Source organism: Oryctolagus cuniculus, chromosome 7, assembly GCF_051225735.1.
Source record: "Oryctolagus cuniculus isolate XC-2025 breed Fujian yellow rabbit chromosome 7, ASM5122573v1, whole genome shotgun sequence".
NCBI lineage: Eukaryota > Metazoa > Chordata > Mammalia > Lagomorpha > Leporidae > Oryctolagus > Oryctolagus cuniculus.
In genome coordinates, this window is record NC_142873.1 from 119,169,982 (window position 1) to 119,191,556 (window position 21,575).

General features: G+C 58.5%; 2 protein-coding genes across 13 annotated transcripts in view; one reads left to right on the forward strand and one right to left on the reverse strand.

Annotated features, from left to right (window-relative positions):
* Nucleotides 1-540: 540 nt before the first annotated feature.
* ACOT11 (acyl-CoA thioesterase 11) overlaps nucleotides 541-21,575 on the reverse strand; it is a 64,625-nt gene continuing 43,590 nt past the window's right edge. For 10 of the 12 annotated variants that reach the window (XM_051856447.3, XM_070078452.2, XM_008265212.5 and 7 more), the window contains 3 exons: nucleotides 19,278-19,409; nucleotides 18,543-18,669; nucleotides 13,613-17,399 (listed from right to left, as the gene is read on the reverse strand). In XM_051856447.3, coding sequence (XP_051712407.3) covers nucleotides 17,244-17,399; nucleotides 18,543-18,669; nucleotides 19,278-19,409 — 415 coding nt within the window. In that variant the 3' untranslated portion in view covers nucleotides 13,613-17,243. Of the gene's footprint in view, nucleotides 615-13,612; nucleotides 17,400-18,542; nucleotides 18,670-19,277; nucleotides 19,410-21,575 lie in introns of those variants that run through there. The other 2 variants (XR_016237354.1, XR_016237353.1) reach the window with 2 other exon arrangements.
* FAM151A (family with sequence similarity 151 member A) lies at nucleotides 5,779-17,098 on the forward strand. Its single transcript, XM_002715606.6, has 8 exons — nucleotides 5,779-6,024; nucleotides 7,000-7,146; nucleotides 11,692-11,844; nucleotides 12,813-12,972; nucleotides 14,273-14,497; nucleotides 15,086-15,225; nucleotides 15,890-16,033; nucleotides 16,437-17,098. The coding sequence occupies exons 1-8, from the start codon at nucleotides 5,898-5,900 to the stop codon at nucleotides 17,096-17,098; spliced, it is 1,758 nt and encodes a 585-aa protein (XP_002715652.5). The 5' UTR covers nucleotides 5,779-5,897.

Here is a 21,575-nt window from a genome sequence, read left to right on the forward strand (position 1 = left end):
AACCCCACTCTCCACGCTTACCTCCCACATGTGTCCACCCAGGCCTCTTGCTTGACACGTGGGCCTTGTCCCCCATCTCTGTGCAGGTGCCCCAGCATTTTGTCCTCCTGCCAGTGGCCTGGAGTGGCTCTGTTCCTTCCTAGCCTCTCTGGGGTCAACCCCACCCAGCATGGGCAGGGCAGCCCCAGGTTGGCTCCAACCCTTTGCAATGAAATTAGGCGGCAGATCCCAAGAGCCTCACACGTACACTGGCCCTTTGACCCTGTCACTCTGTTTCTGGGGAGCTCACCTAAGGGTGTGATCGGGAGAGGGGCCAGAGGCGCTCAGTGGAGCGTTCGTGTGATCCTGAGTGTGCACAAGCCAGGTGTCCAACATGGTAGGCAGAGGTTTAACAAACTGCCAAGACAGCCATGGTGGGAGTCATGGCACGTCCACTAAAAAGAGAACTTCCACCCTGCAGGGGACTCCTGGGAGGAAAGCCGGAGCCCAGCTCACAGTTTCTGAGTTGTGAGCACCTGTGCAGTAATGACTCCTCCTTACCCAGCAGCTCCTATGCGCCAGGTGCCGTCCTGAGACATCTTCGTGGCTTAATTTATTTGAGCCGCTAGACAACCCTACAAGGGTATAAAGGAGGAAACTGAGGCACAGGAAGATGAAATGCATGGCCCAACTCAGCTGGGGAATATCAGGAACCCAGGCATCCCAGGGCCTGCACACTCGAGCCGTGCTGCCCTCCCCGCACAGCACAGCCTTAACCACTCAGAAAGGGGAACAGAAGCCAAGCTCACTGGGGTGGGCAGAACACCGGTGCCCAAAGATGTCTATATCCCGGTCCTGTGAGCCTTGGCTGTGTGACTATACACGGCAAGGGAATTGTGACATTTGCCCCTTTAGGATGAGACCCCCCAGGAGTATAGGGGGGCTCAGCATAACCATAAGCCATCTTTAAGTGGAAGCAAGAGGCAGAAGAGAGCCAGAGAGATGGCCTTGTGAATGGCGCTGGGCACAGCCTACCCGGCTTTCAGATATAGGACTGAAGGGTGGTCACTTATGGTTAAGACACCTGTTGGGAAGCCCTTGTCCCATAGGAGAGCCCCTGGGCTCAAGTCTCAGCTGTGCCGTGTCCTCCCACTTCCAGCTACCTGCTAGTGCACACCGGCAGGCAGCAGGGATGGCTCAAGAAGTTGGGTCCCTGCCACCCACGTAGATCTGGATGGATTTCCTGGCTCCCAGACATTTGGAGTGTGAACCACCAGGTGGGCACTCTGTCTCCACATCTCTCTCTCCCTCTCAAAGTAAAAAATAATAATAATAAATAAAAATGCAGGGGTTACAAATATAGGAATGAGAGGTGGGTGTTTAGCACAGAGGCTAAGACCTCGCTTGGATGCCCATATTCCACATCGGAGTGCACGGGCCCGAGTCCTGGTTCTGCTTCCAACACCAGCTTCCTCCTAACGCACACGCTGAGAGACAGCAGGTGAAGTGCTTGGTTCCCTGCCACTCATGTGGGGGACCCAGAGTGAACCGGTCGATGGAAGATCTCTCTCTGTCTGCATTTCAAATAAGAAATACATTAATTATTATTGTTGTTATTATTAATAGTAGTAGTATAGGAATGGGACCCCAAGCCAGAGAGTGCAGGCAAACCCTAAAGACTGGAAAAGGCAGGGAAACAGAATATTCCCAGGGCCTCCTGCAGGCACTCAGCCCTGCTGGCAACTCAGTCATAGCCCAGTGACGCCTACTGCAGATTGTGAGCTCCAAAAGTGTACGATAACAAATCTGTGCCGTCTGCACCACTAGGTTTGGGATAATCCATTAGAGCAACAAGAGGGAATTAATACATCCACCAAAAAAAGCACAACCAAGCAAAAAGACCAACAATAAGCGTGCACAACAAAATGAAGACAAGTGGCACGGGCATGCGCTTCCATCCCATGTTGGAGAGCCAGCTGGAGCCCTGGCTACCAACCTTCTGATCCAGCTCCCTGCTCATGAGCCTGGGAAGCAGCAGAGGATGCGCCCCTGCTCCCACGTGGGAGACCCAGATGGAGTTCCTGGATCCTAACTTTGACCTGGCCCAGCCCTGACTGTTGCAGCCATCTGGGGAGTGAACCAGCAGATGGAAGACTGAACCAGTGGAAAGATCTCCTCTCCTCCTCTCCTCTCCTCTCCTCTCCTCTCCTCTCCTCTCCTCTCCTCTCCTCTCCTCTCCTCTCTCTCATTCAAATCTTTTTATTTTTTAATGATTTATTTATTTATTTGAAAGGCAGAGTTACAGAGAGGCAGAGAGAGAGGGAGGTCTTCCATCTGCTGGTTCACTCCCCAAATGGTCACAAAGGCTAGAGCTGTGCTGATCCGAAGCCAGGAGCCAGGAGCCAGGAGTTTCTTCCAGGTCTCCCACACGGGTGCAGGGGCCCAAGGACTTGGGCCACCCTCCACTGCTTTCCCAGGCCATAGCAGAGAGCTGGATCAGAAATGGAGCAGCCAGGACTCAAACTGGCGCCCATATAGGATGTCAGCACTGCAGGTGGCGGCTTCACCTGCTATACCATAGTGCCGGCCCCTCAAACAAATCTTTTTAAAACATAAAAAGAAGTGGTAACTGGTTAATGGGATTTTTTGTTTATTTAAAAATTTTCCAGTACCATTTTTGTACCTCTTTTAGTTATGTTTTAGTTTTGGTGTTTTTGTTTTATTTTGTTTTGCTTTTTGCTGCCACAAACCACACCAAACACTGGAGTTAGAGGAAAGGCTGTCAGGTGAAGGAAGCGCAGTGGGCAGGGGGGAGAGAGCGAGAGAGTAAGAGAGAGAGAAAGAGAGAGAGCATGGCCATCCTTTACAAGAAGAAAATCTAAGCTTTTATTTTCCCTGGAGGAGATCCTGCCCATCTTTCTTCATTTTTTTTTTATATTTTATGTATTTATTTATTTTATTTATTTGAAAGGCAGAAGACAGAGATCTCCTATCTGCTGGATCACTCTCAAATGCCCACAGCAGTCAGGGCTGGGCCAAGCCAAACCCAGGAGCCAGGAACTCCATCCAAGTCTCCCTGTGGGTGGCAGGGACCCAAGTACTTGAGACATTGCTTGTGGCCTCTCAGGGTAACAGTAGCAGGAAGCTGGAATCGGAGTGTAGTCAGGACTGAACTCAGCCAGCTGATGTGGGATGCAGGCGTCCCAACCGGCAGCTTAACCACTCTCCGTGCTTCAAGGCGCAGATAAAACAGCACCTCCACCAGGAAGCTGCCAGGGCTCTGCTCCCATGGCCCTAGTGTTGCAGATGGATTCCAAGAGCCTGAAGGAGCAGGGTCTATGTCAGACTCTCCCCAGGGACCAGCAGGTCCCAAAGTGTACGTGTGAAAGACCATGAACTGGGCTGGGGAACCGTCAGCCCTGGTTCCCCACTGAAGGAACGCAGGCTGCATTGCATCCCCCCTCCCCACAATGGGCTTCTCCAGGGTCAGCAGAGGGCAGGCAGACGGGGAACACAGCCTCTCGGGGCCAGGTGGGCGGGTCTCCTGCGGCACCACTTCGAGACACTTCACATCAGAGCTGTTGGGAGCTCCTTTGTTTTGTTGTTGTTTGCTTGTTTGTTTGTTTTTAAGATTTACTTTATTTATTTAAAAGGCAGAGTTACAGAGAGGCAGAGGCAGAGAGAGATCTTCCATCCTCTGGTTCACTCCCCAAAAGGCCGCAACAGCCTGAGCTGTGCCGATCCAAAGCCAGGAGCCAGGAGCTTCTTCCAGTCCCCGACGTGGGTGCAGGGGTCCAAGCACTTGGGCCATCTTCTACTGCTTTCCCAGGCCATTAGCAGAGAGCTGGATCAGAAGTGGAGCAGCCAGGACTTGAACCGGCACCCATATGGGATGCCAGCGCTGCAGGTGGCGGCTTTACCCACTACACCACAATGCTGGCCCTGCTCCTTTGGTTTTGTCTCCTCTCTAGCATGTTATGGAATGGGGATGGGGTGTACCAAAGTAAGCTGGGTAACAAGGCTGAGACCCGAGCTTCCACAGGCCTTTGGGGCTTTGGTGCCATGGTGGGAGGAGTCGTGTGGTTTCTGGGATGCAGGCGTGGGCTGTGCTAAATTAGCAGGACGACCCGGCAGGGAGGGGCAGCCAGGCCTTCCATCTCCCAGAATCCCCTTCCCAATGCAATGCTGAACACGAGCTCTCCCTCTCACCCGACAGGGCATGGCCCCCATCTCCTGTAGCCCACGGCCAAGCTCTTTGATCAGCCCAACCCAGACCTGCTCAGCATCCCAGCCGCTTCTCCTGCCCCCCACCCCCTGACCTGCCTGGCATCAGGCCGTCTGGGTCTCACACCTCGCCACCATTCCATGCTCGCCAAGTCAGCCCAGGCCAGGCCTCTCCCAAAAGCCCCTGGCCACCCCGGGAGGCTGGGTTCCCCTCGGCGCTGCTGATGCCCTTGTCTCCGTGGTCCCGTGAGCCCCACCATGCCCACGGTCATTCTGCAGGCCTCACGGCCTTACTGGCAAGAAGCCCCCACCCAGGGCATCGGCTGGGTCCCCCACAGCCCCTGGGTTCTCCTCTCCAAAGAAACACTAGCTGGGGGATCCCTAGAGCCCCGTGCAGAGAGTGGCAGAGGCGGGGAGCACAGGGGCTTAGCTGTTTCTGGCCCAGCAGAGAGACCTCAGAGCATGGAATCCTTGCAGGCAGGGCTGCCTTCCTTCCAGAAACCAGAAGCAGAGGAAGCCCTTACTACAAGATACAGCCTTAGAGGGAGGCGGCAGAGCTCGGGGGCCCAGAGCCACGGGCCCCGCTCCCACAGGGGCCTCCCTCGCACCCAGCCCCACGGCAGCCGGATCCTTTCTGGGAAAGGGGCATGGTACTGCCTTCTTGGTCAGAAATGATCCAACCCCCTCCCCTGTGGCTGTCCTGACCCCCTACCCCCCACTGACTCCTCCCCCTTTCTGTAGCCAGCCGCCCCCTGGGCAGCTCTTCAGGGAAAACCATCGCTGCCAGGACCCCACGTGGCCTGGATCTCTCTGACCACTCCTGCACCCCGTTTCCCTCCAGCTGCCCCCGCCCCAGGCGGCATTCCAGTCTCTCTCTCACACATGCACACACACACACTCATGCACACTCACTCTCACACTCACACTCAGTCCCCAGGCGCCCTGCTGGCTTTCCATGCGGACTTCCAGGAGCTGAGGTACCTGCGCACATTACACACAACACTGGCCTCACTCACACCCGAGGGTCCCTGGAGCCTCGCGCTTGGTTCCCCTCCCAGAGCCCCCTCTGCCTGCACGTGTGACTCAGCCCCCAGCCGTGGACTCCCTGACCCAGGCGCTGTTCCAGGAGTATCCGTTCCAATCTCAGGCAGATAGTCTATCAGCCACATCCCTCAGGCAGATCTAATCTGTCCTTGTCACTAACCCTTGCCTGGCCCGGGGTTACAGGGGCAGGGCAGAAAGGCCTGGAGGCAGATGAGAAAAGGTGGCAGAGATCACCCAGCCGGCTGCCCCCTTTCCCACGGGGCAGGGGTGGGGGAGGGGGTAAGCGGCCCAGAGAAGGGCAGATGCTTGCTCCAGGCCTCCAGGAAAGCAGGTAGAGCCAGGCTAGATCTCTGGTCTCCCAGCTCCCGGGCAGGGCAGGCAGGCAACAGGCAGGCGAGGGCTCAGTCCGACACCTCCGCCTCCTTCTAGGGCGCTCAAAGGTCATTCTGGGGGGTGGCCAGATTTTCTGCTTGACCTGTTAAGATCCTGGGAGGCGGGGGAGGGCAGGGGGGAGGAGGAGCTTCAGGAGGAGGGGATTTAGGAGAAGGGGCATTCGGGTTGCGGGCGCTGCATCCCCCACCCCATCCCAGCTGCAGCCAGCCACAGGGGCTCTGGGCTGCGAGGAGCTGAGACCGTCCTGAGAGGGCATCATGGCTTGCAGGAAGCAGTGCTCGGACAGCTCGACCAAGTGGGCGCTCGTCGGCGGCGGCAGCGTGGCTCTGGTGTTGACCATCGGGATGGCCCTGGGCTTGACGCTGTCACGCAGCACCCAGCCAGGTAAGACCCGCCCCTGTGCCATCCTCACTGGCTCCCCCTTCCTCCGTTCCTCACCCCCACTGAGGCTCTGGCCCCACTGACAGCTCCGACCGGCTCTCCTGTCCCCCCACAAGGCCCTGCTTGCCTCCTCTGTCCCCAGTCACGCCAGGCTTCACCCCAGCACACGACCACGCTGGCTGTGTCTCTTCCGGTCAGCTGCTGCCATCTCCAAAGCTCAGCCTGCAGCCCAGACCTCCTCCCGGTGCCGTCTTGGGGATCGTGGGGACTCCTCAACCTCGGCAGGCTGTGCTGAACCCGCCCCCTTCTCCCACACCTGCTCCTCCCTGCATCTTCTCTGGGTGAACCTGGGAAGCTGCATTCTCACGGGAACCTGGGAGTCACCTCCATCCCTCCCTCTGCCTCGTGTTCTTCAGTCCTGAGCCTCCTCCCCATGGCTCTGCCCTCTGAGGCCCGTGTCCCCTCTGGGACCCCGCGTGGCTGTTCCCCATCCCCCCCACCCCCACACACAGTCCCTCTGCCACCAGCCCACTCTCTCTGCAGCCAGCAAGAGCTCTCGCAACACGAATCCCACTCGCTGCCCCAGCACATGCTGCCCAGCTCCTGTGCTGGTGTTCACGGCCATTTACAACCTGGTCCCAGCCCTCCTTCCAGTCCTGCCTACCTACCCCATTTCTCTCTGTTCCATCTCTACCCGACAGTGGCCGTGCCTTCGGGCAGACCGCCATAGCTTATGCTGTTCCGGGTCTGAGGCGCTCTGTTCCCTCTTCTCTGTCGGATGCACCCCCATCCTTCAAGGTCCCCTTAAATGTCCCTTCTCTGAAGTGCCCCAGGGGCCCACACAGTCCCCTGTCTCGCAGCACTGGGCCTGGGTCTCACTGTCTCTCTTGCCAGATCAGGTATTGGACACACGGCGGGAGCCCAGGGTGTCGTGGGCAGGGGCAAGGACTCCCTCGAACGGCTTGTCCTTCCTTGCAGGCTGTGAGCACGATGAGGCCTGCCGCCCTGACGCGGACATGCTGGACTACCTGCTAAGCCTGGGCCAGATCAGCCGCAAGGACGGCCTGCTGGTCACCTGGTACCACGCAGCCAACAGCCAGGAAGAGATGGGAGCTGCCCTGAAAAGTGAGTGCAGCCATGGGGACTGGGGACTGGGGCAGGCTGGGGCTGGGGCGGTGACAGGGAAGAAGGGAGCGCAAGGCCAGGGTGAGACCCTTGGGTCACAGTAGCAGTGTGATGGCCACTGCCCAGAACCCCCATCCTCTGTGGGAGGAAATGGGGGCTCAGGGGCTACACGATGGCCTCAAGGTTGGACCAATATCGGATGCCAAAGTCAGCTCCGTGCCTGCCCTTCCTGGGCCAATCGGGACCAACATCCCTGATAACGCAGCCTTTGTCCCCCCAAAGCCTAAGAAAGCCGGGATATTAACCTGAGGCCCAGCCTCTGGAGCAGTTCCTGTTAAGTCCTGTGGGTGCAACTCAGAGGCAGCAGGCAGGCAGGGCTCGCCGCGTGGGACATGCGTGTTCCATGCAGGTTCTCCTGGGGCATCCTGTAGCCTGTTACAGAAGGAACATGGGTCGGAGAAGTTAGGTGGATGGCTCGAGTCGCCATGCTCTGAAAGTGGGCGAGCCAGCTCAGGGCCCTGGGCCCCCTGCGCCCTGCAGGGAGCTGCCCTCCCTCCTAGACTGGTGGGATGCTCCACACCAGAGTGCTGGGAGACCCTGACGCAGCAGCTATGAAAGCTGCAGGGTTTGCAGGGAAGGCCTGCAACTTGAGGGAGCTTCCAAGTCAGGGATCCTAGAGGAGGCCCAAGAATCTGCATTTCTAGTAAGTGCCCAGGGGATGCTGATGCAGCTGGCCCCGGAACCCACAGTGTAAACCATTGCTCAGTCAAGAAGAGGAAGCCAGAATCCAGCGTGGAGAAGGGTCTTCTTGTCCAAGGTGATGCAGGATACCCGAACAGAGCACACCCTGGGGACCAGTCCTGCATGCTTGCTGAATGAATGGGTGGCTAGGGAGGGCTTCCTGGAGGAAGCAGGCTTGGGAGTCAGCAAGGGAGGAGCCATTGAGTGTGCAACCGCTTCGGGATTTCCTCCATTTGGGAGGTTGAATGTTGGCCCTTGATGATCAGGAGGACAGAGCCCTCTCCCCTGCAAGGGAAAGCAGGCAGGCGAGGAGGACTCTTATCTGGGGAGAAAGTGCTGGAGAGAGTGCAAGGACCAGCCGCACCCAGCTCAGCCCAGGGTAGTGGGGGAGCAAGCAGAGCTCCATTGAGCTCAACCCAGCAGTGGCCAACAGCAGTGACCATGGAGAGCACCAGTGGCTTAGCTCCAGAGGTCCAGAGGACCAAGCCCCAGTTTTCTGCCAGGCCCCAGGGGCAGGCCTCTGGGAAGAGTGTTGTGCTGGACTGAGGTGGGGACCCTGAGGGGGGTGATGGCAGAGTTCAGCTGACAGAGCCAGCGTGGAAGAGGAGGGGCCTGGCACAGGCCTGGGAGGCAGCAGGGAGACCGGGGAGCAGTGGCTTCACCAGGCTGCAGTTCCAGCTCCCCCGCACAGACCATGGGCTAGCAGGGACCCCGTCATCCGTCATCCAAACCAGAGCACCTCCGATGGTGACAGAGGTCATTAGCAGCCATTACGCTGTGACAGCAGAAATACCCCAGATTGTCCAGGTCACTCCCTGTTGACAATCATTAACACCTGCTCAAGAAGAAACAGAGGCCGGAGGGCCACGTGTGAGGGCTGGGGCGGGAGGCCGCAGCGCGGGCTCCAGGGCTCCTCGCTCAGCCTCCGTGCTCCCCTGCCTCCGTGCTCCCCTGCCTCTCTCCCCGGGGATGGAGCGCAAGGGCCTCAGGGCCTGCACAGCCGCTTCCCACCGGACATCAGCATTCCTTCCCTCCCGCCTGGGCCCCAGGGCCAGGGCTCCCACTGCAGCCGTAGGAGCCCCACCCTGTCACTGGCTCTAGTTCCTTCTCCACTGCCCCACCCCAGCAAGTCAGCCCCTGGAGTCAGCTGTTTATGTGTTAGAAAGGCAGAGATAGAGAGAAAGGGAACTTCTATGCGCTGGTTCACTCCTCAGATGGCTGCAGCCAGGGCTGGGCCAGGCCAAAGCCAGGAACTTCATCCAGGTCTCCCACGTTGGGGCAGGAGCCCAAGCACTTGGACCATCTTCTGCTGCTTTCCCAGGCAAATTAGCAGGGAGCTGGATGGGAAGTGGAGCATCCAGGACAAGAACTTGTGCCTACATAGGATGCTGGCGCTGCAGGCTGCGGCTTTACCTGCTGTGCCACAGCGCCCACCCTGCAAGGAACAGCTTTAAAGTCAACAGCAGAGGCTTCTCCTGGAAGAAGCTGGGTCCGGGTGGCAGAGCCACTCTCAAATGCAGCTTCCGTCTGTCCTCCTGGAGCTTTGGCTGGGCCCCTGCTCTATGTCAAGCACAGGAGGAATTTTCTGGAAAGAGTAAGGCACGACTCTGTCCATAGAGCTCACAGTGTGGAGAGGCAGCAGCTTTGGAGGGTCACTGGGACCCAGAAACCTGATGCCCCTGCTCCCCCCAACATACCCTCTCCTCCCCCAGACCAGAACTGATCCAATCTCTTTAAAATATATATATTTAAATTTATTATATATATATATATATATTTGAAAGGCAGAGTTAATAGAGAAAGGGAGAGACAGAGAGGTCTTCCATCCACTGGTTCACTCCCTAAATGGCCACAATGGCCAGAGTTGTGTCAGTCCAAAACCAGGACCCAGGAGCTTCTTCCAGGTCTCCCGTGTGGGTGCAGGGGCCCAAGCACTTGGGCCATCTTCTACTGCTTTCTCAGGCCACAGCAGAGAGCTGGATGGGAAGTAGAGCAACTGGGATTTGAACCAGCGTCCATATGGGACGCCAGCCCTGCAGGCAGCAAATTTACCCTCTGTGCCCCCACACCGGCAATCGTTTTTTAAGCACCTGAAAGGCCTGGTTCCATCAGGGCCCCGGGAGAGTCCAGGGAGGATCTTTTCAGACTGGAACCTGCTCTCCCAGAGCTTGTGCTGGGCAAGCACCCAAAGGAGATGCTGGGGCGCCCCCTGGAGGAAGTTCTGTTTCAGCCCACACTGAAAGAGGAGCAGGAGGCGGCCTGGCGAGGCTGAGGGAAGAGGGCTGCAAGGCAACAGCCACAGGGAGGGGCCTGGAGACTTAGAGCCCGGCTCCTCCACGTGTGGTCCAGGGACCGGAAGCGCCGGCATTGGAGGCAGAGTCTCAGTCCCCACCCCACACCTCCCCATCAGACCGGTTCCAAGGGCTCCTGGGATCCACGCACTCATTAACCCGGGGATGCTGGAGTGGCTGGAACCCAGGGAGCGTGGGACAGAGGGACCCGAGATGAGACTGGAGAACCTGGCAGGGCCAGACCGCGCATGAGGAGCTGGGAGTCCGACTCTCAGGGCAGGGGCGGGTTTTCAGAGTCGTGCTGTTTGGAACAGGAAGTGGCATGATGGGCACACGATTAGGGCATTCCTCTAGTGCCTCTGTGGAGAAGGGACAGTGCTAGAGGGAACAGCCAGGAGGCTGCAGCAAACCCAGAGAAAGGCTCCTGCTGACGCCGCCTGGCTGATGCTCATTCTGAGCCAAATCTCCCTCTCCCTCCCTCCGCCCGGGACACTGCCCCAGCCCCAGCGCCCCTTGCCTGGTGCCCCAGACCCCCTCCTGTGGCAGATCTGAGAGCCCTTCTGGCCTGAACTTCTGAGGGCAAGCATCAGATGACACATCCACCTGGTGGGGCCAACTACATGACATTAAAAGATTTTAAAAAAATGCTTGCTGTTGGTGATGATGCATCGAGCTGGGTGACTCTACTTACTTCAGGCAGGAGCACGAATCAACAATTTTCTGGAAAGTAATTTTATACTTGGACTTTAAAAATAATCCTGTGTTGCCCTGACTCATTCCACAAGGAAGAACCAGAAATAATCAGAAAATCAAGATAAAATATGCATCATTATTTATTACCAGCAGAAGACTAAAATTATTAAAATGTCTCAGGATAGGGAATGGTGCACTAACCACATTGTGTGTGCACCCTTGACCAGAGCATTTGAGGCTATTTTTTAAGTGAGTTGTATAAAAAATGTCACAAAGTTGAAGAAAAATGTTAAAAATTGCAAATACAATGGGTTCTCAACTGTGCAAAATCTGTGAATAGATGAAAATACATCAAAACATGAACTATAACAGAAATGTGAGTGAAGGGGCTGGCATTGTGGTCCAGGAGGTTAAGCCACATCACATCAGAGTGCCGGTTTGAGTCCTTCCAATCCAGCTTCCTGCTAATGTGCCTGAGAAAGCAGCAGGTTAATAGCCCAAGTACTTGGGTCCCTACCACCCACATGGGAGAACTAGATGGAGTTCCTGGCTCCTCCAGGCTTCAACCTGTCCCTGGTTTGGCTGTTGTGGGCATTTCGGGAGTGAACCAGTGAATAGAAGCGCGCTCTCTCTCGCTCTCGCTCTGTGTGTGTGTGTGTGTGTGTGTGTGTGTGTGTGTGTTTGAAAAGAAATGTGAGTGAATATCCCCCCTCTCCCACCTTCTCTGTATTTTTCAAATGTTTCATAACATGTGAACTTTTATGACATGGAAGACTGTTTAAAAAGAAAAGGATCTTGGCAAGTTTTGCCTCTCCCACAGGCGACGCCATGGTCTTGGAGGCTGATGTTACTGTGGAAGGACTCAACACAGCCAACGAGACAGGAGTCCCGGTCATGGCCCACCCCCCGGCCATCTACAGCGACAACACCCTGCAGCAGTGGCTGGAAGCTGTGCTGGCCTCTTCCCAGAAGGGTAAGAGCCCCTGGGGCTGCCTCCCCAGCACCCCCCCGGCCTCTGGCCCTCGGGCAGGGATCCTACCCCTGGGAGGCAGTCCAGGCTCCAGCACCAACATTGTGGATGGCCAGGCTCCAGGAGGGACTGTGATGTGGGAGACATGAGTGCATGGGGGAGGCAGGGATGTGGAAGTGCCGAGTAATCTACAGTGTGTGACAACTGTTCCAGTGTGCCCTCCTGAGTCTGCAGAACTGGATACAACAGGTTCAAAGTCAAACTCCATCCTCCACCTGCCTGTGCCTTTGCCAGGTGGTCAGATCCCAGGCGTCATCTGTATACTCCCCCTCCCTCCTCAGTCAGTGCATCAGTGCACCTGCTGACCCTAACCCCTGAGCTACCCTCATGCCGTGCCAGCCGCAGTCTCTTCCAGACCTGCAAGCCAGGCGCCTCTCATCTTCCCCGGTCACCACCGCAACCACACAAGCCTCCCAGGGATCCTTCCCAGAGGCCCCGGGCTCTCAGGCCCCTCCCCTGCTCCCACCTTCCGCGGCTCTGTTGTCCTCAGGACCAGCTCAGTCACCAGCCGCCTCTGACTTCCCAGCCTCCTATAGGACGGCTCTTCACTCTCAGCGGGGCCTTCCTCTGCCTCCATCGCTCCCTCTTCTCACATGCCCCTTCGTGGAGGCCGAGTGGCACTGCCCACAGACGGGTGGCGCAGGACCCTCTGAGGCTGCCCTGGCCTGGAAATTACAGCTGGATCCCTGCTTCCCCCAGCCCCAGGTCCCGAGCCCTTAGCTCACCTGCTGGGGCCCTGCAGGGGAAGGGAAGTCAGGGTTCCAGGGGCAGGCTCCTCTCTGGTTGGCGCTGCCTGCTCACGCCTTCCCCCGGCCCCCACCAACCATGCCCCTACCTGCTCTCTGTGCCCATGGAGCCCCATCTTCCCCGGTCCCTTGCCAGCTCCCCAAGCCTTGTCCCCTTCCCCACAGGCATCAAACTGGACTTCAAAAGCATCAAGGCTGTGGGCCCCTCCCTGGACCTCCTGCGGCAGCTGACGGAGGAGGGCAGAGTCCGGAGGCCCGTGTGGATCAATGCTGACATCCTAAGGGGCCCCAACGTGCCCCTGCCCATCGAAGTCAATGCCAGCCAGTGAGTGTCCGCCAGTCTGCCCAGCTGTGCAGCCCTCCCTGTCATCGTCTAGACAGGAAAGGGACCTTAGGGCTTTCCAGCCTCAGCGCATGCTCTCACCCCTGAGCCCAAGCTCTTCGCCCGGCTACAGATGCCTCTCCTGCCTTTCCTGATGAACTTTTGCCGACCACTTCCTCCTGGAAACTTCCCGACATCCCACCCTACCGAGGTGCCTCCTCTGGTCCCTTGGCCCCCACACTTCTTCCGGCAGCCCCGATTTTCTCGGCTGTCACTGTAGGTTTGTGGGTTTGTCAACCCCGCTTCACTGCGGACTCCTGGAGGGCCAAGTCCTCTTTGTAGCCCCAGGCATGAGCACAAGACCTGAGCTGCTGGAAAACCCCAAAACACGGTCTCCTCCCCAACACCGCCACTAAGAGCCCTGTCGCACGCGGCAGCACGGTGCTCTACAGGTGCAAAGAAAGGAGACAGCATATCTGATCTGGTCCCTACAGAGCACTGCCAGGCAGTGATGTATTTTTCTGCCCACTTTGCGATGAGAAAGCTGGAGACGGAGGCTAGTCTGCTGAATGCTTAGTGTGTCCCAGGCAGTCTTAAGCACTGTCCATGCACGATGCCGTTTAACTCACAGTGACAATGAGGCTGGTGCCCATATTTCATTTTATTTATTGAGACAGGAACTGTCTTACAGAAGCTAAATGACCTAAGTGTGGTCAATGGCAGAGCAAAGACTGAAATCCAGGCTCCTTACCGTGCACGCCTCCCTCCACCCATCTGTCCACCAGCCGGCCAACGACCCGCCCATCACCCAGCGCTGTGCTGCTTCTCCAACCGAGATGCAATTGGAAAGCGGCAGTGGGAGCCATGTGGTCAGTGGTCAGTGGTCAGTGGTCAGTGGCCAGAGCCAGATGCGCTGCCTTCTCGGGGGATTTGGTTTTAATAGGGGGCATCCTTTTAACATCAGAGCAAAATTCAAATAAAACTGTGGAGGAAGAGGTGGCTGAGATGCCCACACTCAGTCTCCCGCCCTGCTCTGGGGGCACAGAGGCTGTCTTTGAGAACCATAGAGACTGAGTGGCCTGCCCCAGGCACAGAGTTAGGAGCTGAACGCGGCCCTCTCTGGCTCCCAAGCCCTCCAATTTTGGGGGATCTTGAACGGCCACTTCTGCACTCTAGGACTCTGCTTCTGTCCTCATGTCATAGCTTCAACAGCCCCGCCCCTTCCTGACACTGAGACAAGACCCCGAGAGGAGGAAAGGGACCAGTGTGGCTCTGAAAGACCAGCATCTCTCTCTCTCTGCAGGTTCCTGGCCCTGGTCCAGGAGAAGTATCCCGAGGCCACCCTGTCTCCAGGCTGGACCACCCTCTACCTGCCCCTCTTCCCCAACAGCACGTACACCCGTGCCATGGTGGAGGAGATGCAGGGGCTGGTGGGAGCACTGCCACAGAGGGTCACCTTCCCCGTGCGGGCTGTCATGCTGCGGGCTGCCTGGCCCAACTTCAGCTGGCTGCTGGGGCAGTCGGACAGGTAAAAACGCCCAGGATCCCGGCTCGGCCCTGCTGGCTCCACACCCACGCCCAGGCACTGATGCGCCCAGACCAGATCGCCTTGTCCAACCCCACTGGTGCTCACTCTTTCTGCTTGTATGCCTCTGGTGATGGGCTGCTCACTACCTCTCAAAATTATTCATTCTGAGATACAATTTGTCTCCCCATAGCTTCCTCCCCAAGACAGCCAGCCGTGCCCCTGGGCTGCATAGATTGTGCCTGCAGCCTTTGCCCCCGGACAGCCTCTAGGGATTCAGGGGTCCCCTAAACACCCCCACAACAGCTCCCAGCTGCCCAGCCCTACCTCCCTCAGCCACTCCCCACAGGAGTCCCCGTGCTGTCCCCTTCCTCACCTCCTGCAGAGCCCTCCCTTCTCCATTCCTGTGCCTTGTCCTGTTCCTTTCCCAACACAGGGACCCAAAGCCACTCCGAAGGAGCAGGCAGGGCAGGCACCCCTTCCCCACCCCCACCCCCACCCCCACCCCCACCCCCACCCCCACAGGGGCGGAGCAGCTCCGGAGGAGGGGCTGGGCAGGCCCTGAGCAGCTCTCCCGCTCTCCTGGCCCAGGTACAGCCTGACGCTGTGGCAGGGGGCTTCAGACCCCTTGTCAGTGGACGACCTCCTCTACGTCTGGGACAACTGTGCCGCCCACCAAGTCTACTACGACCTCTTCGAGCCTGTGCTGTCGCAGTTCAAGCAGCTGGCCTGTAGGGAGCGGGCCCGGGAAGGGTAGGGGTGGTGTGGGCCGTGCTCTGCACAAGGCAGCCTCAGCGGGCACTGGGGAAAATCCCGGGTGGGACAAGGGGATCGAATCCCCCCAGCAGAGCTGTGTGCCAGACCCTGGCATGGCCTGCTGTCTACGCTTACCCCTGACATGAAGCAGGGGCTCCCGTTCATAGACAGGGACAGGGGAGGCACTGCTACAGTCACAGCTCAGACAGAACCCGGCCAATTCCGAAGGCCACACGCTGCTCCTCGTAGCTCGGCTCCCCTGTGTGTCACCAAGGCACTTCAGAGCACAGCCCTTTTCTGTCCCTCTCAGTCAATGACCCGGATGCTACTGCCCAAAGCCCCTAGAGGGCCTGCAGCGAAGCCACCTCCAGGGGACCCATCAGACTGAGGGGACCACCTGTGGGAGGGGAAGGATGCCAGCTCCGGGGCCAGATACCTGTGGGCCTGTCCAGATCCAGTCGCAGCAACGTTCCTGGGTATAGGACCCGGGGAAAATCATCTCTCCCAGCCCACCATGCAGGGCAATGGCAGCTGTCTGGCAGGACGTGGCAAGCCTTAGCCAGCACAGCTAGCGCCGTGGCATACAGAAGGTACTCTGTGAATGGCAGCCACTTCATCTTGGCATTTTGGGGCCCACAGTGAATGATACACGGAAGCGAATGTACTACTCGGGAGGCAGCCTGATCCCTGTCCTCCAGTCGGCCGGGGGCGACGGCCTGGGCGTGGAGTGGCTCCTTCCAGACATCCAGGGCCACGGAAGATCGGCAACAGTCACCCTCCCAGGTAAGGCCTGCTGTCAGGCTGGTGGGATGCCTGGGGCTGTTACCATGGCAACAGGGATCCGTTGAAGATGCATACTGGATGCTAGGTGCATGGGGGGGTGGAAGGAGGGAGCAGTGTCAAGAGCACGGGGTCCTGGCCATGAGGCCTGCGGCCCCCTTGAGTCTGCAGCTGCATCGCACTGTGGGAGAGGCAGTCACAGGCTGCAGGCCCATTTACTCCAGAGCTAGCCGTTTACCACGTCAGTCTGACAAGCACCAAGCACATCACCAGGAGCCCAGTACCAGGCCAACAGAGCCCAAAGAGGCAGGGCACCGGCTCCTCCTCTTTGGCTGCCCCCAAAGCCCCCCAAGGGGACTCTGATCCTCACTGGAATCTGAAGTGGAGATGCTGTCGCCTCTTCCAGACAGAGAAGGCATGATCCTGCTGAACGTCGGCCTCCAGGAAACTGCAGCCGGCGACCCCGTGCCCATCGTCCATGCCCCGGGCGACCCCGTGCCCATCGTCCATGCCCCGGGCGACCCTGCCCTCACGCTGGAGTCGTGCCTGCTGCAGCTGGCCACACGCCCCGGGCGCTGGGGAGTCCACGTGCACATCACGGAGCCCACAGCCCTCCGGCCATCCCTGGCCATCCTGGCACACCTCTCTTCCCTTGGCCACCTGCGTCGGCCTGTGTGGTTTGGGGCCACGATCTCCCACGGCAGCTTTGTGGTCCCTGGCCACGTGGCTGGCACAGAGTTGCTTGCCGCCGTGGCTGAGGTTTTTCCCCACGTGACTGTGGCTCCGGGCTGGCCTGAGGAGGTACTGGGCAGTGGCTATGGGGAGCAGCTGCTCACAGATATGCTGGAGCTGTGCCAGGGGCTCTGGCAACCTGTGTCCTTCCAGGTGCAGGCCGGGCCCCTGGGCCAGAGTGCGGCTGGAGCCGTGGCCAGGCTGCTGGCGGCCTCCCCCAGGGCCACTGTCACGGTGTACCAGAGTGCTGCCGGGGGCAACGACGCAGCCGTGCGGGCAGGACTGCTGGCAGCCAGGGCCGAGGACAGGACCCGCGTCTACTATAGGCGGTTCTAGGAGCACCGCCCGGACTCGCTGGCGGCTGCTGGCACAAACTCATCACCCAGGGTGCTGGGCCTGCGGGCCCCTGGGGCAAGAGACAGGGAGCAATAAATGTCACTGCCTTCCTCCACACGCTGTCCGTGAGTCCTCGCGGCCGGGCCTAGAGGGTCTGGAGGCTGGGGGCCAGGTCACTGCGGTTGTCCACCAGGAACTGCTCACAGGCCTTAAAGGTGGCGGAGAACTCAGAAGAGAGGCCCGTCACGTTGGTGGTCACATAGTTGAGAAAGCCAGGGGTGGCCTGGTTGTAGTAGGACACCTGTGGGGAAGAGGCCACCTCAGGGCGGCTGAGCGGGTGCCCGGGGCACCAGGGGGCCTGTGGCCTCAGCCACAGGAGTCGGCCCCGCTGGCCTTCCTGGGAGGGCAGCAAGCACAGCCCCATTCACTGGGGTCTTGGAGGTCAGCTAGGGAGCCAGGTTCCTGGCAGGGATGCCCTCCTCCAGCAAGGTTCCCTGGCCACCCTGGGAGCTCTCCACCACGCAGACGCCACCACCATCGGCGTTGTCCCCACCAGCCACAGGGCCCTGGAGGGCAGTGACTGAGTCACCAGAACCCAGTACCAAATCCTGTTTAAATGGAGGTGGCTGGGACCAACCCTGTGGCACAGCAGATAAAGCTGGCGCCTACAGTGCCAGCATCCAATATAGGCTCAAGTTCAAGTCCTGGCTGCTCCACTTCTGACCCAGCTCCCTGCTAATGGCCTGGGAAAGCAGAAGATGGCCCAAGTCCTTGGGCCCCTGCACCTACATGGGCGACCCAGAAGTTTCTGGCTCCTGGCTTCAGATCGGCCCAGCTCTGGTTGTTGTGACCATTTGGGGAGTGAACCAGTGGATGGAAGACCTTTCTGTCTGTCTCTGCCCTGACTCTCTGTAACTCTGTCTTTCAAATAAATGAATAAATCTTAAAAAAAAAAAAAAAAAAAGGAGGTTCCTGAGGGCCCAAGAGACACGCAAGACACGCACCCAGATATGGTCCTGAGAAGTGCGTAGGGCCATACACATGAACTCAGCAAACACGCTGTGCTCCACTGTGTCGATGCAGGGGGCGCCAAGGAGGGGCGGCCGCACTCCCCTCCCCACCCCCCCTTGCTGCCTCACCGCCACCTCCCCGCGGCTTCCAGCAGCACTGGCAGCCCTGCTGCACTTCAGAGCCACACCCGGCCTTCCGGGCAGGCGGGCTGCACGAGTGAGTCACGAACAGGATTGCAGCTCAGGACCCAGGCCTCCTGTCCACCCTGGGACTTCTGTCCACACAGACCAGATCCTAGTGAGCCTCGTTTGCAGCCCCTGACCCTCTTCCACTCCCCCAAGCTCAAGCTGGAAGGGGGAACCTGCTAGAAAGGGCTGTGGGCGAGCTGGATACACACATGCATGGTGCTGGGGGGAGGGACCCCAGGCCTCACCTTGGTCAACTGGTCCCCCTCGCGCCAAAGGCAGAATCCTGAGCAGAGCGTCTCCCCGCGCCGGTACTCTGGGGTCTCGGGGTGCGTGGGCAGCGTGACCGACCTCAGGGCAATGATGTAGGGGTCCCTGGAACACAGGTGGGCAGGGACAGTCACAGAAGGAGGTGAGGACCTGCTCTGCCCAGCCAAGACCAGGCCCCAGGGGACCTGGCACTGAATCCTTCATGGAAACCCGACCGCCAGCTCAGGCCGGGCTGGAGAAAGGCACCGTGGGTCCACTCCGCTGGATTCGCCGGGAGTCAGCACGACCCCACTGTGGATGATCTGGCAAAGCCCCGCCTCTGTGGCTGCTCCGGCCAGGAGTCACATGCATTCAAGTCTATCCTTTGTCTTGAATGTCCTGGCACACCCACACGGTGCAGCTGGCAGGCCCACTGCCCACCAGTCTTACGGGGCTTTCAGAGGACAGTGGCCAGGAAGCATCGTGTCCGTGACTGCCCCAGGCAGGCCCTGCTTTAGGGCACAGAGGCTCCAAGGGAAGTGTGTGCCCTTGTCTCCTATTCTGCCCACACTAAAACCACAACAGCCCAGGAAAGTCCAGTGGGGCCCGGGGACCCACAGCTACGGAAGGAGAGCTCGACCCTGGGCAGATGCCCTCCCTTGGGAGGGGAAGGGAGCTGAGGCCTCCTGCCACCGCCCCCCATGCACCCTTGCCCCTTGCAAGCAGGCACTCACCCGTTGTCGCACGGTTTGCGGCGTGAGGCCAAGATCACAAAGTCCTGGGGCTTGGGGTCGCCACCAAGAGGGGGGCTGATGACGTGGCAGATGGCATCGTCCTCATCCACCTGCTGCACGACCTCCACGCTCCTGCAGGGAGGCCGGAACTCAGGGCCCGAGCAGGTCTGCGCAGCCTCCCTAGCAGCTGCTGTGCTGGGCACTGGCCTGTACTAGAGGTGGCCAGCCCAGCCAGGCCAGGCACATGTGCACATACAGACAAAGACACGCACACGTGGGCAGGGATACACAATACACACGCATGTGCACACAGACACATACAAGCAAACAAACACAGACATGGGAACAAAGATATCCACAGACACAACCACATGTGTGTGTGTCGACCTGTCTGCAGGTGCACACACGCCCCACAGAGACACAAGACTGTCCAGTAGTTGTACCTGATGTTCAGTGAGCACCCACTGTGCACCAGTGTTACCTCACTTCAGCCCCACAAAGCCACGGGGCAGGTACTCTGCATGGCCCCATGTGATAGATGAGGGGGCTCAGGCTCTGCCCACGCCATGGAGCTATCAAGGTGGCAAGGCTGGGACGTGCTCAGGTTGGTGGCAGCGTCATGCTCCCAGGCCCGGCACACATATGCCCAGGTACATACGTGTAGTCTCGCACCAATGCACACAAGGCACATCTGCACAGACTTCCAACCACGCCCACATCTCTACCTGCGTCCCACTTGCCCTGCACTCAGAGGCTGCCCTGGGAGCAGGATAGCTGTGGGGAGGGTGGGGAGAAGCAAGCTGGGGGCTCTTTTCCCTCAACCCACTACCCACAGAAAACCATCAAGTATCAAGATCTGAGGCAGCCTTCAAGGCCCACATCAGCCCACCTCCTCCAAGAAGCCTTCCTACCACAACTAAAACCCCTCTCCCCACCAACATCCACCACCAAATCATCCCTCTGGCTTCTAGAATACACCATCAGGAAGCTTGGGGTCACCTAGACCAGGTCTTTAAAAAAAAATGCTTGGAGGAGGGGCTGGCACTGTGGCATAATGGGTAAAGCTGCCACCTGCAGTGCCAACATTCCAGTCCCAGCTGCTCCACTTCTGGTCCGGCTCCCTGCTAATGCACCCGGAAAAGCAGAGGAGGATGGCCCAAGTGTTTGGGTCCCTGCACCTGCAGGGAGACCTGGGAGAAGCTCCTGGCTCCTGGCTTTGGCCTGCCCCAATCCTGTCCATTGCAGCTATTTGGGGAGTGAACCAACAGATGGAAGATCTCTCCCTCTTTTTCTCTCTCTTCCTCTCTTTCTCTCTATCTCTCTTTCTCTCTTTATCTCTCTCTCTCGCTCTAACTCTGCCTTTTTTTTTTTTTTTTTTTTTTTGACAGGCAGAGTGGACAGTGAGAGAGAGAGACAGAGAGAAAGGTCTTCCTTTGCCGTTGGTTCACCCTCCAATGGCCGCCGCGGCTGGCGCGTTGCGGCCAGCGCACCGCGCTGATCCGATGGCAGGAGCCAGGAGCCAGGTGCTTTTCCTGGTCTCCCATGGGGTGCAGGGCCCAAGCACCTGGGCCATCCTCCACTGCACTCCCTGGCCACAGCAGAGAGCTGGCCTGGAAGAGGGGCAACCGGGACAGAATCCGGCGCCCCAACCGGGACTAGAACCCGGTGTGCCGGCGCCGCTAGGCAGAGGATTAGCCTAGTGAGCCGCGGCGCCAGCCCTAACTCTGCCTTTTAAATAAATAAATCATTTTTTTTTTTAAATGTTAAAATGAAATGCTTGAGGGATTTTTTTTTAAGTATTTACTTATTTGAAAGGCAGAACTGTAGAGGGAGGAACAGATGGAGATCCTTCATCTGCTGGTTCACTTCTCAAATAACCAAAATGGCCAGGGCTGGACCAGGCTGAAGCCAGGACCCAGGAACTCCATCCAGGTCTCCCACATGGGTGCAGGGGCCTAAAGAGTTGGGCCTTCTTCCATTGCTTTCTCAGGCACATCAGCAGGGAGCTGGATGGGAGGCAGAAGTGCCGGGACTTGAACCAATGCTCGGATGTACCTTGACATGGCCCCTGCGCCAGCCCTTTCTGCAAAGAAAGCACGTGTGTACACAGCTGGGATGGGTCTGCTCTGATGAGGTGAGACAGGGCAGGAAGGTGGCCGACTGGCCAGCAAGAAGCCGCCACGGGGTTTCCTAGGACACGGGCCCTCCTTTGGGAGACACTTGGGAAGGCAGCTCCTCATGCTCCGCCACTGGAGAAGCAAGCAAGCAACCTGCAGAGGCCAGCGCCGGAGTAACAGG

Bases quoted from the DNA above. Each gene is read 5' to 3' on its own strand.
- FAM151A (XM_002715606.6), top strand. From the start codon at position 5,898: ATGGCTTGCAGGAAGCAGTGCTCGGACAGCTCGACCAAGTGGGCGCTC. The intron at 11,845-12,812 runs GTAAGAGCCCCT...CCTTCCCCACAG, and splicing joins GCTGGCCTCTTCCCAGAAGG to GCATCAAACTGGACTTCAAA. The intron at 15,226-15,889 runs GTAGGGAGCGGG...TGGGGCCCACAG, and splicing joins GCAGTTCAAGCAGCTGGCCT to TGAATGATACACGGAAGCGA.